The sequence below is a fragment of the Coenobita brevimanus genome, chromosome 82 (assembly GCF_032717465.1).
Source record: "Coenobita brevimanus isolate Jiangsu-jjx chromosome 82, ASM3271746v2, whole genome shotgun sequence".
NCBI classification, from domain to species: Eukaryota; Metazoa; Arthropoda; class Malacostraca; order Decapoda; family Coenobitidae; genus Coenobita; species Coenobita brevimanus.
In genome coordinates this window covers 7474807-7495580 of record NC_137035.1, presented here as the reverse complement: position 1 = coordinate 7495580, position 20774 = coordinate 7474807, and the positions used below count along the sequence as shown (strand labels likewise).

Here is a 20774-nt window from a genome sequence, read left to right as displayed (position 1 = left end):
TCATAGTGGAATTAGGGGATAAGTAAATAGCACAGATATATTTGGTCTGAGAATGACAGGAAAGCCGAAGCCAGAGAGCCGAGAATTCAGAAGAATCAAGTTCAGGAACATGAGAGCATGATAAGTCGTTACGTTCATATACACAACAGTTACCATTGGCTTTGAAATGAGTATAGAGAAAGTAGGAGGATACAGAGAAGGGTTTGCTCTCAGTGTTCTCAGACAGCTGTGTCTCAATTAGGAAGAGAAGGTGTGGTTGCTGATAAAACAAAATAATAAGGATACATATTAAGAAATCTAAATGACTGATACATTTTATTATCTAAAAGCTGTATATATATATATATATATATATATATATATATATATATATATATATATATATATAAACTAGAATATAAAATAAATAGTATAAATAATACATCATTTAAATGCGATAACAACGAATACAATAATAATAATAATATAAGTGCTATAAGGAGAGAGAGAGAGAGAGAGAGAGAGAGAGAGAGAGAGAGAGAGAGAGAGAGAGAGAGAGAGAGAGAGAGAGAGATGCAGGGAGGGAGGGAGATACATTTACATTGCAGTGACGAATCTTTTATATTTTATTACAGTTACCACAAGGCAGCCATATGCAGCATGGGAGAGACCTCTTACAGGAAATGTAGAATATTTTTAATCTCTCGCATGGAAAAATCTCCTTTAAGGTTCGTAAATAAGGAAGACGTCGTCGGGTTGAAGCGTTAAGAGAAGAACGAGTAAGGGCATTTTTTATGATAAGTGATACAAGCAGATGGTTCGCCAAGCTTTCCATCTTGTTCGGCTGCTATATATTCCTTCAGGCCTGCGCTGTTCGAATGGTGCGGGCTGAAATAACAACAGAAATTAGTATTAGAAAGTAAGGTGGGGATGGGAGGAGAGAGAGAGAGAGAGAGAGAGAGAGAGAGAGAGAGAGAGAAAGGGAGGGGGGGAGGGAGGGTAGGGTGAAGAACTAAAGAGACAACATTTGTGAGCAGATACTGTGTGTTTCCCAAGGTTTGTTTCTTGCACAGTAACCCCATACAGACTAAGCACAAGGTCTTTCTTCTCTTGGGCACGTATAACAAGTTAGAGAGCATGTTCGAACTGAACTCGCCCTGGACCTTAATTGGGCTCAAGGCTGAGGAGAACACGTCTCTGTTAGGATGGATGATATGCCGTCTGGTGGTCGAGCCCCTATAGTCTTACCTTTTGGGGGGCCATAAAATCATGTTTAAAACCTTAATGGAAGGTGTCTACAAACACCAGGCCCGGGTGCCATACGTATTAATAATTTTTTGCTCAATCGGCTCAGGTATAAATGCCCCAGGCCGTGACACCGAGCCTTGGTAAAAAGAACGAAAATGAAACCAAGAACAATGCAAAGCAGTTTTTTTCCTCGGAAACTGTAACAATATATTATCAGTTTGGCAAATATAATAATTTACCTACTGAAAGAATAGCTGTAAAGCCTTTCAGAGAAATATCCCGTTCTGTACCGGGCTTCGTGGCGTCACAGATAAGCCTTATCACATAGACATAAAGAGAGAGAGAGAGAGAGAGAGAGAGAGAGAGAGAGAGAGAGAGGGAAGTCATCATCATCATCATCATCATCAGAGAAAGTAAACAACCTACCTTAGCAATAGCTGTAAAATTTCTCCCAGAAATCCTCCATTCTGAATAGGGCTTCGTGCAGTCTCACAGATAAGCCTTAACAAACACGCCCGACCATCCAGCCCGCTCATGTCCACCACCGTTTCCATCAGGCGATACAGCGTATCTCTGTAGGTGTGAAACTGGGCGTGAAATTGGACGATATTAAGAATATGTTTAAAGGGAATATGCAACACAGGTTTGAGATATTGCCACTAGCCGTCTTGCATTACTTCCCTCCGTCTCCTTCCTGACAATACCTCTCTCTTTCTTTTTTCCTTGAATACTCTCATATCGGATATTCTAACTCCCTTTCCAACGCTTCCTTCTGTCTCTCTCTCTCCTCCCCCATTTGCCACTCCCTGCGCCCACATCTTCCTCCCTTTTCATCCCAATTTTATCCTATAAATTTTCCCTATTCTACCTTCTCCATTCCATCCAATCATACCTATTCCCCTTCTTGAGCCCTGTTCTCCCTCCTTCCTCCTTCCCCTTCTTCCCTCTTCCTCTATCCCTCCTTTCCTCCCCTCCTTTGTAGTTTTCCCTCACCCCACTTTTCCGTTTCATCTTCCCTATCCTTTCCCCTCCTCCCTCTTCCTTCTCTTCCTTTCGCCCTCCCCACACCCCTCAACTACCTTCCCTTCCTCTTCTTTCTGCTTTCCTTCCTCACTGCTCTTCCCTCCCCTCGTCCTCTCCCTCTTTCCCCCGTTTCCTCCCCACCTCACCTCTGCCCTTCTGCATTCTCCTCCCCTTCTGTCACCGGGTTAGAAGCGTTGGCGTCTGAGATCTGTCCCAATTCGTCCAGGTTAACTGCAAACACCATATTTGGTTAGCATTGAAAAATATATAAATTTCAGTCCGATGACGTGTTATACGTTGTTACTGATACTTCCAGACGGATTAACTCAGATCTGAAGAGACGTTTGGAACTGGAAAGGTTATGCATAGTCTTGATTAACTCCTTCACTACTAAAGATCTGTCTTAGACTGAAAAACTGGTCTGCTGGTAACAATAAATGTGAAGGTATGTCATCGGACTGAAGGGGTTAAAAACTTTCAGAGCGCAAGAAATCTCACGCCCAAAGACAACAAAAATCTTGTAAGATCATTTGACACTGGCGTAGCTACGCGTGTATAACAGACTCTGATATTGATCCTCTTACATAGTCCATATTTCACGAAAGTGTGATTTTTCCACGTGCAGTTACATTGTATATTTCACTTAATTCTCATTGGATCAGTGTTATATCAGGGGCCGGTCACCTTGGATGGACTAGGAGCAGAAAATGCTGTTACTCAGCTGGCGAGCCAAATGTTTTGAACTTGTTAAAAACTACACCCAGTCCTCCAGTTTAAATAAAAAATAATAGCATGAACATATAAGAATACACATTAATATGAATTACGTTTGTTCAAGGTATATTTCCTATAATAAATCTGAAAGCAACATTTATAAACAATGCATTAGAAACAAAAGAAATAAATTTCACTGAAACTAAAATCACCATGTATAGTAGAAATATGCAAAGTATTTCCCATATATTACACTGAATTCATTTTATAAAATTAATGCAATGGAAACAAAAGAAATAACTTTCATTAAAACAATTATCACCGTTTGTAGCTTAATAGAAATATTTATTCACAACACTTACCAATTACTTTGATATTTCAGTGAGATCATACTGGCAACAGACAATGAGAGTCAATGTGATAGTTGATTTTTTTATATTTTTTATGTGAGGAAGAAGGAACCAAAGGCATCGAGCCCGCAATAACTGTTCCCTCCAAGAGAAAAGCAAAATACAAGAGAGAGCCAAATTCAAGATCCAATCATTTCGAGATGCCTGGACATACTGCGCTTGAAGAGCTGGAGATCATAGGAAGCAGAAAATACAGACATGGAGACAGTTCCAGAGTTGACCTGTTGCATAAATGAAGGACTGGGAGTAACGGTTAACTCTTGCATTAGAGAGTTGGACAGAAAAGGGATGAGAGTTTGCTGCTACTCGCCCGTCGTAGAGGTGGAGGAATGCATGCAGACAGTTCAGAGGAGCAGTGACCACTGAAGTAACAATAGGAAAGAGATGAAGATGCAACAGTGCGGCAAAGAGACAGAGGTTGAAGGGAGTCAGTAAGAGGAGGAGAGTTTAATGAGACGAAAAGCCTTTGACTCCACTCTATTGAGAATAGCTGTATGTGGGGAACCTCCCCAAACATGAGAGTTGTACTTCACGCAGGGGCGAATAAAACCCCTGTATAGAGTCAACAATTGTCAGGGGTAAAGAAGGAACGGAGTCGGCTTAGCACACCTAATCTCTTGGAAGCAGATTTTACAAGAGATGTAATGTGATCTTTCCAAGACAAGTCCCGAGTAAATGAAGCCCCAAGCATGTTCAAGGATGATGCAGGATTAAGCTGAATATTATTAAACATCAGTGGGTATACCTGTGGAAGATTTTGTTGCGTTGATAGGTGTAAGAACTGAGTTCTTGATGCTTAATATTAAAAACAAGATTATTTTTACCCCAGTCAGAGATATGAGCCAAGTCAGACATTAGGTGTGCCATAGCCTCATCCCCTGTTTGTTGAAGTAACTGCTGAGATGGGCGTTGCGGGAACCAAATGGAAAGGTGAAGGGTGGAGTCATCAGCATATGAGTGGATAGGGTTAGATGTACAGCTTAAAAGGTCATTCATGAATAAAAGGAAGAGAGTTGGTGATAGGACAGAGCCCTGAGGAACACCATTGTTGATAGATTTAGGAGAAGAACGATGGCCTTCTACAACAGTGGCTATAGAACAACCAAAAAGGAAGCTGGAGATGAAGGCACATTATAAAAGGATAGAAACCGCAAGAGTGCAGTTTGGAAATTATAGATTTATGCCGAACTCGATGGAAAGCCTTTGAGATGTCAAGAGCAATGGCAAAGCTTTCGCCAAAGTCCAGAAAGGAGGATGACCAGGAGTCTCAAAGGTAGGTGAGAAGATCGCCAGTGGATCGTCCCTGATGGAACCCATACTGACAATCAGAAAGAAGGTTGTGATATTAAGAACTGACTCGAATACTGTTGAGATACAGGATGTTAAAGCAATTGGACGATAGAGGATTGAGAATGGTCACCCTTCTTTGGGACTGGCTGAATGAGAGCAAACTTCCTGCTAGAAGGAAAGGTACAAGTTGATAAAAAAAGGCAAAGGAGTTTGCCTATGCAGGGTGTAAGCGCAGAAGCACAGTTCTTGAGAACAACAGGAGGGACTCCATCAGTCCCATATGCCTTGTTAGTATTGAGGCCTGTGATGGCAGAAAATACATTAGCTGAAGAAATTTTAATGTCAGCCATGAGGAAGTCAGAGGGGGAAAGTGACGGAGGAACAGCACCGGAATCGTCTAAGGTGGAATTGGAGGAGAAAGTCTGAGCGAAGAGATCTGCTTTATCAGTAGATGAAATAACTACAGAGCCATCAGAGTAGAAAAGAGGAGAGAAGGATGATGAGGTAAAGTTGTTAGCAAGGTTTTTGGTAAGGTGCCAGAAGGAGTGGGAAGAATTCGAGTTGGAGTGTTGAGAGCATTTATTACGGAGAGCGAAGAACAGACTTAGCACGATTCCGGGCGGAAACGTGTAAAAGATGTGATTCAGGGGTGGGTTGGCTCCAGCACCTTTTATAGGCCCTCTCCTTGTTGCTGACAGCATTAGAACATGCGTGATTAAACCAAGGCTTTCTTGCATTAGTCAAAGGATATGAGAAAGGAATGTATGCTTCCATGCCCGAGAGAATGCGCAAGGCACATTCCGATGGCTCCCGGCCATGAAGCAATAATCATTCCGGGGAAAATAAAAGAAATGCTGCCTGAGGTCCTCCCAATCAACGATAATTTCTTAAAGACAGTTCTAGTAAATAGTCATTAGTTATTAAATATATTGAATGCATGTTATTGTTCATCGCACTGGCCAGATTATCGCACTAGGCAATGTTTGTTGCACATCTGGCAGTGATGGATCATTGAGTTTTTGATGCAGCACTTCATAGCCTCCTAATCTGAGCTGAAGTCTGTTATATATATAGATACACACACACACACACACACACACACACATATATATATATATATATATATATATATATATATAAAATATATATATATATATATATATATATATATAAAATCCATCTATCTATCTATCTATCTATATATATTGCCAGACGCCTCAATCTCGATCGGGGTGGTCACAAACAAATCGCCTCCACGTCGCCCTGTCCCCTTCCATTTCACTGCCCTGCTCCCAACTCACACCCCCCTCTCTCATATACCTCTCCACCCCATCCCTCCATCTCATCTTCGGGCTCCCCCTCCCTCTCTCCTCCTCCACCTCACTCACATACACTCTCTTCGTCAGTCTTTCACCCTCCATCCTCTCCACATGGCCAAACACCTCAGGGTATTCCTCCTAACGCTTCCTATCACATCCACCTCCACACCACAACGCTTCTTTATATCCTCATTTGTCAGCCTGTCTCTCCATGTGACTCCACAGGCTCCTCTTAAATAACTCATTTCCACTGCTCTCACTCTTGACTTGTGCCCTTCCAACAACGTCCAAGCTTCACTTCCATACGTTAGAGTAGGTATCACAATACTGTCATGTAGTAACTTTTTCACTTCCATGCTCACTTCCCTTTTTCTTATCACTGCTTTCAAGGAACCAGCAACCTTTCTTCCCTGCTGTACCCTTTCAAGCACTTCACCCTGCAAACCTCGATCCTTACTCATCACACTACCCAAGTACTTAAACGTACAACACAGTATCATCTGAAAACAACAGTACAGGGAGTTTCCAAACACTACCCTCTCTCACCAGAGCCATTCCAACATCCACTACCTTACCTTGTACGTCTTTTATTACCCCATCCATGTACAGATTGAATAACCATGGAGGCATGACATCCCTGTTTCAACCCAACCTTAAAAGAAAAAAATTCACTCAATTCACCATCCACACGCACTGCAGCCTTAGCACCATCATACATACTCTTCACAGCATTCAACAACTTCCCATCTACTCCATATATTCTTAATACTTTCCACAATCCTTGTCTATCCACCCTGTCATATGCTTTCTCCAAATCCATGAAAGCCGCATACAACTTCTTTTCCTTCTCTAGAAACTTTTCCACTAAAGATCTAAGAATGAATATCTGATCTACACAACCTCTTCCTTTCCTAAAGCCTCCCTGTTCTTCTCCAACTAATTTCTCTGTTCTTTCTCTAACTCTGTCAATAAGTATCCTACCATACACTTTTCCTATTATACTAAGAAGACAAATGCCCCTATGATTACCACACACTTCTTTTTCCCCTTTTCTTTTGTACAAGGGAATAATTATACCTGACTTCCGATCCTCCGGAACTGTACCTTCCTCCCAGGCCAATCTGCACATCTTCCACATCCATTTTACTACTATCTCTCCCCCATACTTCAGCATTTCACGACACACACACACACACACACACACACACACACACACACACATATATATATATATATATATATATATATATATATATATATATATATATATATATATATATATATATATATATATATATATATATATATATATATATATATATATATATATATACATTAGTGTAGCTTTGATTACAATGTTTAAAAAATCGTGTATAGTTTCAACTATGCTACTTTTACTTAAACTTGGCTTACAACTGCTACCTCTCTACTGTATGTTGAGTACTGGGTTTTAGCAGTCGATTTACACCAGGATATGACGCTAATCACGAAGAAGTGCTATTGAAAGGATGCAGAACCATTAAACAAGGTTTTGCTGCCACTGAGCTACATGAAATTTGCTGCAAATGAAAAATATATGGGTCAAGTTAGAGTAAAAGCATTGTAGCACCTGACCTGCATATACCATTGCTAGCACGGCTGTAAAGTTGACATCAAAATAACACACGTCCATAGTAAACCTATAGTGCCCCACAGAAAAGGGCTTGGCCCCACCTTGCCTACGCTGCTATTGGTAGGTTTGCGGGATCTGTGAATGCCAAAATACCTCACCCTTATCCCAACAGCTAATACTGTGTATTACAGAGAACGCGTAAAATTGGCTGTATAGGTAGCAGTGGAACATTATACGTTGCAAGAAAGTGTATTTACAGTATAATGGCTACTTACTATATACAGCTGGAACAAACCTTTAAATGGGACGGATATGGTGGTAGAAGATCCAGCACCCATATCTACATCGTTTGCGTAGCTGAATGTTGGCGTGAGGATGAAGAGAGATGCGAACTTGAACCGTAATGTATTGTTGGCAGTTACATACACAGGCCCTGTTTGGTAACCTCCTGGACTGTGGAAAGATGGTAGGAAAGTGGCTGCATTATTAACTTCATGTAAAAATTTAAGAGGTAACATTTATTTATTCCTCAATAGGTGACTGAAGATATTCAAAGTTCCGTAATATCTCGAGCCCCAGCCTTAGGGGATCAACTAACTGACACCCACTCCTCACCTAGGCTGAAGTGAGCTTCTAACCCTTACAGCCCTTCCACCACAAAATCGTCTTGGCAAGGACATCTAGAGGGGATATTGTCGTGGCTCTTGGCCACACTGACACCGCGACTGAAAAGGAGTTTTTACATAGGATATGTTCAACGATGCCAATCATGAGCCCATTGCCTGCCTAGACGGGAATCGGTACTTGTCAGGCCATGGGTGAAAGAGAACGATCTATTGCTTCGATCGCTTTGTCTATTATCAAAAAAATAATAGCTAAAATGGAAGACGTTGTGTACTGTGGTGGCACTATATTAATGCGTGCAGTAAATGACAAACCTTAATGGACGCAGTTGACTTCCCAAGACTTCCTCCTGCAGTACTTTCGTCAAGCCTAAAAAATGTCGGTGTAACTGTACTGTCTGCTAGTACTTTATGTTAAAAATAAAACTTCTTTTTTCATTTACTTGCAAATATAAGACTGTTTTCTTTTGTGATACTTTTGTCTCAAGGAGTAAGATACCAGTTATGAAGCCAACGTAACAAATTTCCCACAAGGACTGAAGGTGGTATTTCGAAATTACATTCAATGAAACGAAGCTGAAATTGATATGCTCATTACTGAACTAAGCAATTCTGAGCACGTTTTCTGCTATAGACATTTGTCGCAAATGCTGTAGTAGTAGTAGTTGTTCTTCCCTAGGCAGTCTGGCCGAACAGCCTCGAGTCCCTTAGGAAGGGCATGGACGAGACCGGGCTTTCCCACAGAGCTCTCAAAGAGTGTATGTTGTGTTGTTGGTGTAGGTGATGGTGTGCAATGCAGTCTTCCATAATGTGCTTATTAGTATGGGGTGCTGTGTTGCATCCTGGACAGGCATCAGTGACGGAGTAATCCAGCCTCTTTTGGTAGCTTAAGAGGGCTGGATGGTGCCCATATCTCAGCCTGGCCAGGTGGACCCTGTCCTCATGAGGGAGATAGGATTCAGAAGGGTGGATGTCAGGAGGCTGTGCATGCAGCTGTGTGTTGTCTTTATGTGACTGAATGGAGCGGCGAATGATGTGAGTGTGAATATGCTTCTGGAAGATGGTCTGAGGTGGGCAAGGGGGGAGAGATGACAGTATTTGTGTATTGTATCGTGTGCTGGGTGTTGTTTTGATGTTCCTTGGTGTGGGTGGATGTGCTGCCATGTAATATAGTGGATGTTGTGGGTTTGTGGAGGCTGCAGCAAGAAACTGGGTGCCTCTCATGTCTAGGTGATCCTTGACATTGAGGACTTTGGTTTCTTGATGCAGGTGGTCTGTGGGTGTAGTAGTTGTGCAGCCTGTGATTATTTTTAGGACCTTGTTCTATATGATCTGTAGAGTGTTGTAGTGTGTTTTGGTGAGGTTAGAAGCCCAGGCAGGGCTTGCATAATTCATCACTGAACGTATGTATTGTTTGTATACTGTGGTGGTGGTTTCTTTGTTGTGTCCGAATGTTGTATGAGCGAGTGACCTCAAAGCATTGAGTCTTGGTGTTATTTTATTTTTAATGTTTGTGATGTGTTGTTTAAATGACATTGATGTATATTATGTTAAACCAAGGATTTTGTGTGTGTGTGTGTGTGTGTGTGTGTGTGTGTGTGTGTGTGTGTGTGTGTGTTGTAGGGGAGTGTTGTTTATGGTGAGGTGTGGGATGTGACTGTTCTGCTGTCCAGTTTGTGAGAATAGTCACTGTAGATTTGGCTGGGGCTATTTTGAGCCTGTTTGTGGGGAACTATTCGTGTAGTGTGTTGAGGTAAGGTTGAATGATGTGTGCAGCTGTGTTTGCGTTTTGCTGCGTGCATGTAAGTGTTATATCATCTGCATAGGAAGCTATGTGTATCTGTGGTGTGTGGGGTGTGGGTATGTCGTGCATGTATAGGTTAAAGAGTGCAGGGGACAAAACAGATCCTTGGGGATGCCATTTGTGAAGTTTCTGATGTTAGAAGACTGACCGGCAAATGTTACGCGTGCACATCTGTCTGCTAAGTAGAGTGCCAGCCATCTCTTTGTGTTATTGTGCATGTTTGTGTTGAGTATTTTGTTTGTGAGGTAGTGGCGGGGGATGGCATCAAAAGCTTTTCTAATGTCTAGTGTGCTTAGGAGTGTTCTGTGTGGTGGCCTAGCTGAATTCATGCCATCGAAAACTCTCTGTGTAAGTTTTGTAAGAAGGGTGTTTGTGGAGTGTAGTGGCCTAAAGCCATGTTGTGACTGGGCTAGGGGAATGTGAGGTGTAACTAGTTGTAGTACAGTTGCCTCAAAGAGTTCCAATACCCCCTGTGTTACCTCCTGTCAAGATGTGGCAACATCATAGTAGTAGCGTAACTATCTATGAATGAAAGGCCATTGGTCTCGTCAGACCAATGGCCGTTCATTCATAGATAGTTACGCTACTACTGCGATGTTGCCACATCTTGACAGGAGGTAACACAGGGGGTATTGGAACTCTCTGAGGCAACTGTACCAGTCGTTTAGTGACTTTGCAGGGGGTGCAGAGGAGTGTGAAGGGGCGGTGTGAGGAAGGTAACGTGGGGTCTTTGTTGGGTTTAGGGATAGTGATGATAATGCCATTCTTCCAGATGTTGGGTATTATGTTGTGTGAGTAGCCGCAAATTCTGTTTTACGTACATAGTACGTAACAAGGCTGGAGTGAATCTCCAGCTCGTATTTCTGTCTTTTATAACTTTTACGTCAAAATTAACTCATCAAACCTCGCCTAGCCTAAATTACCCCAACTCAACCCAATCTGACCTACTGTAACTTTACGAGCTGGACAGCCCTCCTTCCCTCCTTATTACTCCCGATAATTTCTGAAACGTGCATTTACGGCCGATGTGTGTAGAGGAAAAACTGCTTAAAATACAAAGACTAAATGGAGAAGAAAAACTGCTTAAAATACAAAGACTAAATGGTGAACATAATTTCAATTTTCGTTGGTTGGGTGTAATTGCAAAATAATACCTGTGATTTAACTTGTATTTTGTTGACAGGTCTGTTATGATGATTCCCATTGTCTGGCTAGGTAGTCATCTGTCCAACATGATCGCTTTGCCAGGGAGCGGCCGGCTAACGAACTATCAAGATTTACCAAAAAGCCAGTGGACCGTTCTCCAGTGATCATGTTAGCCTGCTAGGGTATAGTAAATGCAACCATACATCATTTTCACTCTAATTCAGGAGTTGAAGAGAGACACCTTCTCGACGTATCACCAGTATAACCAGTTAGCGGTGTGACCCGGTTATAACAAACGTTCCTCAACTCTTCCTATCCCTCAAAAGAGAATGGTGGAGTGCTTGAGTATGACAACTTCAACGCTGATGTGCTAGTTGTTGTCGTTGTTGTTCGTGTTGTTGTTGCTGCTGCTGTTGTCGTTGCAGTTGTTGTTGTTGTTGCTGTCGTTGCTGCAGATGTTGGTGGTGGTGCTGGTGTTGGTGGTGGTGCTGGTGTTGGTGGTGGTGAAGGTGTTGGTGGTGGTGATGGTGTTGGTGGTGGTGCTGGTGTTGGTGGTGGTGATGGTGTTAACAACAGCAACAACAACAACTACCCCGTTGTCAATCACGCCATAAAAGGATTTGTTCTAAGCCAACGAATACCCCAGCCCCTTTCAGCTCAGTTCATGGATAAGTGAACACTGATGTGAGGGTAGACCTGATTGTAACCAAGGAGATTCATCCCTACCTCATCACTACGGCCCATTTCATGCAAGAATGACTGAGAATTCAAGTTGAGGGAGTAGCCAGGAGAAAAAAGACTACAGTATATATATATATATATATATATATATATATATATATATATATATATATATATATATATATATATATATATATATAATATAGAGTTGCGGCTCGCCCACACGATCAGATCACTGTAGCCGGTTTGTGTTCACCTGACGGAACTGTGTCACTCTCACAACTTGAGCAACTACTGTAATCACGGCTGCATGAAATTAGGTGAGACGTAGTTATGAGGTTGGAATTATTATCTCTCGTTGCATAATCAGTTTGTGTTCACTTGACGGAACTGGTCACTCCCACTACTTGAATTGTAAGTTGCAAATCCAGTAGGTAGATCAACCTACAGACAGAGGGCTGGTACTACAATCCCAGACGGACCACCTTTTCATACTAAACAGTCTAGACCAACATACCCATATCCCACACCAAGCCCTCTTCCTCCCATCATCTCCAGACATCACCTTCTGCTAGGGTCAAAACCCTAGATTCTGATCACCTCCCAATCATCATCACTACCAAAACCAGAATCACCCCAGCTGGCCACAAACACACATACACTAATTATAAGAGAGCCAACTGGGAGGCCTTTGTAACTGAAACAGAACAACATCTCGAAACACTAAACAGTACACCCATCACAAACATCAACACCGCTGTGCACACTTTCAATACAATTATACAAAACGTAGACAAAAGACACATCCCTAGAGGCAACAGAAAGAGACACAACCCCAACTTCACACCAGAAATTCAAGGCCTCATCAGACAACGGGACACACTGCGACACTCCCCAACACCCCATACACAAGACACCGTACAACAAATACAAGAACTCAACACTGAAATAAACAATAAAACATCAGAACATCAAACACTAAACTGGAAAAATTACCTCCAAACACTTGACCCCAACACAAACATCAGCAAACTCTACAAAACACTAAACAGCATCACACTTTCCAACAGCACCACCACATAATCACACGCTGCCATCACAACAACAGACACCACACTCTCAAACAAACAACAAGCAAACACTCTCATCAATCACTTTTCACAAGTCAGCCATCTAAACACCCATCCCGAAGACAGACGTATCATCCGACGTAAGAGACAGTTTCCCACAGACCCAGACCACGCACCTTTCACTTACAACCAGAGGAAGCACATCATTAACAACCTTAAGCACTCATCTGCCTGTGGACCAGACACCATAAGCGATTTCCACCTTAAACACTTAGGACCACAAGGCATACAAGCACTCACCAACATATCAAACTACAGCTACTCACACAACATAATACCCAACATCTGGAAGCATGGCAATATCATCACTATCCCTAAACCCAACAAAGACCCCACGTTACCTTCCTTACACCGCCCCATCACACTCCTCTGCACCCCCTCTGAAGTCACTGAACGACTGGTACTACAACTAGTACACCTCACATTCCCATAGCCCAGTCACAACATGGCTTTAGGCCACTACACTCCACAAACACCCTTCTTACAGAACTTACACAGAGAGTTTTCGATGGCATGAATTCAGCTAGGCCACCACACAGAACAATCCTAATCACACTAGACATTAGCAAACCTTTTGATGCCATCCCCTACAACCTCACAAACAAAATACTCAACACAAACATGCACAATAACACAAAAAGACGGTGGGCAAACTACTTAGCAGGCAGACGTGCACACGTAACATTTGCCGGTCAGTCTTCTAACATCAGAAACTTCACAAATTGCCTCCCCCAAGGATCTGTTTTGTCCCCTACACTCTTAAACCTATACATGCACGACGTACCCACACCCCACACACCACAGATACACATAGCTTCCTATGCAGATGATATAACACTTACATGTGCGCACCAAAACGCAAACACAGCTGCACACATCATTCAACCTTACTTGAACACACTACCCGAAAGGCTCACCACAAACAGGCTCAAAATAGCCCCAGCCAAATCTACAGTGACTATTCTCACAAACTGGACAGCAGAACACAGTCACATCCCACACCTCACCATAAACAACACTCCCTTACCACACACACACACACACACACACACACACACACACACACACACACACACACACACACACACACACACACACACACACACAAAATCCTTGGTTTAACATAATATACATCAATGTCATTTAAACAACACAACACAAACATTAAAAATAAAATAACACCAAGACTCAATGGCTTGAGGTCACTTGCCCATACAACATTCGGACACAACAAAGAAACCACCACCATAGTATACAAACAATACATACGTTCAGTGATGAATTATGCAAGCCATGCCTGGGCTTCTAACCTCATCAAAACACACTACAACACTCTACAAACCATACAGAACAAGGCCCTAAAAATAATCATAGGCTGCACAACTACTACACCCACAGACCACCTACATCAAGAAACCAAAGTCCTCAATGTCAAGGATCACCTAGACATGAGAGGCACCCAGTTTCTTGCTGCAGCCTCCACAAACCCACAACATCCACTACAGTACATGGCAGCACATCCACCCACACCAAGGAACATCAAAACATCACCCAGTACACGATACCATACACAAATACTGTCATCTCTCCCCCCTCGCCCACCTCAGACCATCATCTAGAAGCATATCCATACTCAGATCACTCGCCGGTCCAATCAGCCACTTAAAGACAACACACAGCTGCATGCACGGCCTCCTGACATCCACCCTTCTGAATCCTATCTTTCTCGTGAGGACAGGGTCCACCTGGCCAGGCTGAGATGTGGGCACCATCCAGCCCTCTTAAGCTACCAGAAGAGGCTGGATGACTCCGTCGCTGATGCCTGTCCAGGATGCAACACAGCACCCCATACTATTAAGCACATTATGGAAGACTGCATTGCACACAATCACCTATGCCAACAACACAACATACACTCTTTGAAAGCTCTGTGGGAAAGCCCGGTCTCGGCCATGGCCTTCCTAAGGGACTTGGGGCTGTTCGGCCAGAACGCCTAGGGAACAAGTACTACTACCTTCGTTATGAGGTAGGAATGAGTCTCTTTGGTTACTATAGTCGGTTTGTTTTCACCTGACGGAACTGTGCCCCTCCCACAACTTGAATACTTTGTCGTGGTTGCATAAAGTTCGATGACCCTTCGATATGAGATAGGAGTGAGTCTCTGTGGTGTGTGAGGATGTCACTTATCAATTTCGAAGAATTAATAAAGAATCAGGGATGGTGCTTCAGTTCACCACGTCTACACCATAATTTTACCCGCATTCTCCATTACCACACTCTGGTGCCATTATAGCTCTTTCACCGTAGGCTGGCAGAGATTGTTGTTCCTTTCTGGCGTATTTTTTGTACAGTCAGATAGAGAGCAGAACAGTATTGCCATTCTGCCTTCATTCTGTACCATTTCATCGTGACTGTCGCCATGATACTATGTTAATCTTTTATCAACCCGAGGCATCCCATCAATGTATGGGTACGTTGCAACATTTTGTCACAGCTAGTCCCGTCGACGTACTGGTACTTTGGGCAATTGCAAAGTTCATAATTTGCACAATTTTCAATTTTTGCTCGTGATTTTTCATACGTATACATGGGACACCTTCCTTTATTCCTCTGGAAGATGGCAGGCAGGGACAATGCCTTACACCACATAACCTCCCCCCCCACGCACCATTGTCTTGGCAATTCACCTGTTACCAGTGACCTTGCCAATAAAGACATTCAGGGCCAGAGTGATTCCCCAATCGATGACAATGTGGAGGACAAAGTTTACATAGCATTAGAGCAAGAAACAGTCAGAAATGATGATCAGGTAATGTCGCCAAAAAAAGGTCAGGTATGTTGATGAGTTAGTGAGTGAAACAATGCTTATAATGCCTATATTACTGTTTGAAAACCAATATACTCTCGTACTACATATAAATTCGTACCAAATAAATAAATACCGTTTATGAGTGGTGTGGAATAGTTTCCCTCCCATAGAACTCGTTTTCTTTGGAGCCAGCCTGATAGAAAACCCAGTAAGGTAAGGAGGTACTGCTACCTGTATCGAGTATTTTAAACCTCAGGTGAGCGATTTGTCTATGAATTTTCGATGTTTCTCACCAAAAGCGGAGGTTTAAAAAAAAAAAATCCAAAATAGCTCGGGATTGGGGGGTGTCGAAGGTGCGAAATAGCTCGGTATGTGACGGGTTAAAGCTCAGTAGTTAGGAAAGAGAGATTTGTTAAATTTAGGCCAAGTTAAAGTGAAAGGAATGTGTTGAAAGTTGACCGTGTGGATGGACCTTAACCCCTTCCAGCAGTTAACTTAATATTAGATGCGCGAGCAACATTAGGCGCAACGCTGTGTGTCTCTCAGTGACGAATTTCTGAAGTGAGGTGTATCATTTCTGTAGATATTAGCAACTTGGTCAAAGCCACACCACGTCACAGTTTCATCCGCCCAAACCTTACCGCAAAAATCACCATTCTACACCACAGCACACCCATACAATACTACCTTCCCAAACAACACAAAATTACCATGCCCCACTACATCATATAGAATCTCATCCATATCACACCGCTCCACACAAAATAACCCTCCCACAGCACATCACATAAAATCACTCCCAGACCACACCACACCACAAAAATCACCCTTCAACATCACACCACACAAATTCACACGCCCAAACCTCACAGAAAACCACTCTCCCACTCCCTACCACACCACACAAACACACCAACGCACACATCACAAAAAAATCATCTTCCCACAACACACCACACCACACAAAATCACACTCCCACACCACACCACACCACACAAAATCATCCTCCCACACCACACCACACAAAAGTACACTGGGTCACAAAAGTATCAGTGCACAACATGCGTGAAACATTTTGGACCACAGAAAGAAGGTCACTGAAATATTAGTATCCCTCTACCACACGTTGGTAGCCCTGATGTCGGGAGGCGTATATCGCCAACTAGCAATATCCTCTTGCAAACATATAGTAAATGTAACGTTTATATAGGCAGACACTGATGATACACAATGAGACGTAGGTAATGTCAGCAATTGTTCTAACCTTTTCGGCAGGCATCGCAGCCCCTGTGCACCGATACTTATGTATCCATAGTACATCACACAATATTACACTCCCACACTACACCACACAACATCGCCCTCCCACTCCACACCACACAACATCGCCCTCCCACTCCACACCACACCACACAAACTCACCAACGCACAACACATCATGCAAATTCACTCTCACACGAAACTACATCACACAAAATGACTCCCTCCCACACCACACCACACCTAACTACATCTCACAAAATCACCCTTCAACACCACACCACACTACATTACACAAAATTACCCTGCCACACCGCACCACACAACACCACAGCACACCACACAAAATCTCTCTCCCACGCCACACCACACCACACATCACCCTGTCACACGACACAAAATCACTCTCCCGCGCCATACTGCACCATACAAAACCACCCACTCCACCACACAAAACCCCACAAAACCACCCTTCCACACCACACAGTAGCACACAAAACCACCCTTCCACACCACACAAAACAACCTTTCCACACCAAACCACACCACACCAATTGCGGTAACAAAAGGGACCTGAGGCTCCCGCGTAAAGTAAATTTATACTTGCCTGAATAATTTCTTGTTATTTTCAAACGATTTAGTTAACTTTGGAAGAATTCTTTGCACTCCGGGTCTCGCCACTTCTGAATAAACTCGCGTGGAGGTAGAAAAAGTGCAGCATATCAGTGGACTGAATGTCAGAAGAAGGTGGCAGGAAGTGAGTTGTATTGTGCACGTAACAGGAGTATGACATTATTTGTAAAAGAATTACATAAACACTTCTAAATCGGTCAAATTACCGTCATACTATCAACGTCGGTATTCTAAGTGCCATCGACCGCTTAGTAGCTGCTCTTCCTTCACGATTTATCTTACATATAGTTACTTAACAGTCTCTGGGGGAGGCGGTAGCTGAATCGGTAGAGAGGCGGCCTGCGGTCCTAATGGACCCAGGATCGATTCCCTACAGGGGCAGGGAACAGTTTGAGGATTTGAATTTCCTATTTGAAAATTTGAATTTCCTAAAAAGCAGACTTTCCTGATCTACCAGATGACCCGCCGACATGTCGTAAAAATACTACTGCTAATACCAATACACCAATCGTCTATGAGAGCCCTAGCATGTACTCACTATGGATGGCGGGTGTTAGCGCCGAAGTGGTGACATGTGGAGGTGCAGGAGGGCTACTGGGCCTCGGAATAGGTCACCGCCCCCGAGAAATAGACCCTGAAGGCTTTGCCCAGGTCAGACACGTAATATATATACATATATATATATATATAGAGAGAGAGAGAGAGAGAGAGAGAGAGAGAGAGAGAGAGGGAGAGATAAGCAGATGGATAGAGATAGATAGATAGGTGGACAGGTAGATAGATGGATTTCATACCGACATATGTTTCAATAACATACAAAAAAAGATAGATAGATAGATGGTGTCACGAGTCGGCGCGATTATGTAATTGAATAAACTCGTGATATCAACTTTGGTGGGAAACCGCAAATTCTAGTGGAATCCCAGTATTTATCACTCAGTCAACCGCTAAGTATTCACCCGGTCGGGAGTGTTTTCAGAACAACTTTTCACTGTGTCATAAATGATCGTCTTTGTGCGAGACATTAGCACTTCCGCTGAGCGATTTATTATGGGCGTGTTTCGCTCATTCTAGCTGTTAGCAATACGGTTCGACACTCGCCTCTTTCTCACGATTTGAAGTCAGTCAAGATTTGAGCGCAATGAAAGCAGGTTGGACCCAGTGCGTAGCAGTGCCGCCTTTGTCCAGTTCCTGAATTTCCACCTAGTGTGATTGGCGAGAGACTTAGCATGTGCAGCGTCCTTCCCCAACGACGCCCAGTCATCCGCTTGGTCCACTTTTCTGACCAGTATTTTCTTTTTGTTTTCCCAGGTTTAAGAGCTTTTGAGTGAGTGAGTGAGTGCAATCTCCTTATTTTGAATTCATTTTGAAATGTAATATAAAGTTATTTTATTGTAACCAATAAATTTCACAGTTCTTTTGCTTGAGCTTAATGTAATGTAAACTCGTGTTTTATTTTCCATATTAAGCTTATTTCACTTATAGCTCCTAGTTTGCATAAACACTTTGCTGTTCATAACTGGTACTTAGGCCAGTCCTTTTGTATTAAGCTTAAAATCCGTTGTGCAACCAGGAGTTAATGCATCAGCAAGAACCTTGTTATCATTAATAGCATTAGTTATTGATTGTCAGGGGTGAAGTCACTTTCTGCAGAGGCTAACAGTACTAACAAACAGCAATCGTGAGGAATTAGTCTCTGCTGTGTACTGTTGAGAAAGTTTATAAATTCTCGTCCTTAGAGAATCGGCTAAGTAAATCAGCATAAAGTAATCATTGCTTGATTTTCACAAGACAATTCATTGTCTTGTTTCAGTAATATTAAATAATTATCCTTTAATATTGTATATACTTGAAAAACCCTGTGACAATTGGCGACCTCACCAGGATATTAACTCCTAGCTCTAAAGCTATTCACGAGATAATACTCACTCACTCATACTTAGGTATTTATCATTAAAGTCTATAGGCACTATCTTACTGGTGATTATTAATTCATTTTTATTAATTTACATAATAGTTTGCATAGTCAGTTGTTTGTTTAATTTTCTTTACCAGTTTAATTAGATAAAAACTGGTCACCATTAACCTGTGCCTATATTCTTTATTCTTGATTATTGACATCTTTCTTTGCAAAAATCGCAGTCAGTACTGAGTCGCTAGTTTATTTAGATTGAGTTAGTATCATGGCTGCCAACGTCTATGTACTGGAAGCTAAAGATATGGGCCTTACTGACCCAGAAAAAATCAAAAGCTACGTCCTCTCACAGTTTAATTACCAGCAACAACGTGAGAAAGGTGTCGTGAAGAACACGAAAGAGAATGTGAACACGAGCAAAAACAATGCGAACTCAAGTTAGAACATCAGCGAGAACAGTGTGAAGAACGAGAGAACGTCAATACGTGTTAGAACAACACGAGAGAGAACGTCAACACTAGTTAGAGTGAGAGAGAACGTGAATACGAGCGTGAACAACGAGAACATGAACGTGCCGAGCGAGAAGCACGCGAAAAACATGAATTTGAAATGTTGAAGCTCAAGCGAGATTCCTTGGCTTCAGACACATCTGGTGCAGCTGGCCCAAGCTCCACGAGCGCTATCCCTGCACATATTATGGCGACCCCACACATCAAGCTTCCCCCATACAAAGATGGCGAGCGAATCAAAGACATGGCTCAACTGTACCAGCTGGATGATGCAGCTTAGCGGCTTCAGTTACTTAGCCTGTTTGAGGGTCCTGCCCTTGATATTCTTCACAGAATTCGTGGAGACAATCTCACATACGAGATGATGAAGGCCACACTTGTCAAAGCGAACGGTTGACGAAGCCAAGAGTCAGTTCATGAGGGCGCGTTTACAGGATAAAGAGACTGCCGTTCAGTTTCTTGACTGGCTTACTGCTTACTTAGATGAGTGGATGGAGAAAGATGAAACTCCTTCCACACGTGAGGGGATAATTGACCTTATGCTGCACACGCAGCTGGAAAAGTCATGGCCTACTGAACTTATGGCTCAGCTTAAGATCTGCCAGGTAAGAGATGCCAGCCAAATGGTGAAGAAGGCTGACGCATTCTTCACTGCATACAGGTATCAA

At 42.7% G+C, this 20774-nt stretch overlaps 1 protein-coding gene across 1 annotated transcript in view; it reads right to left on the bottom strand.

The window, feature by feature from the left end:
• Positions 1-734: 734 nt before the first annotated feature.
• LOC145409677 (uncharacterized) overlaps positions 735-20774 on the bottom strand; it is a 39756-nt gene continuing 19716 nt past the window's right edge. Inside the window, exons 2-4 of the mRNA XM_080280028.1 lie at positions 2397-2481; positions 1654-1800; positions 735-867 (exon numbers count right to left, since the gene is read on the bottom strand). Of these exons, the coding sequence (XP_080136154.1) occupies positions 744-867; positions 1654-1800; positions 2397-2481 (356 nt within the window). The 3' untranslated portion in view covers positions 735-743. The remainder of the gene's footprint in view (positions 868-1653; positions 1801-2396; positions 2482-20774) is intronic.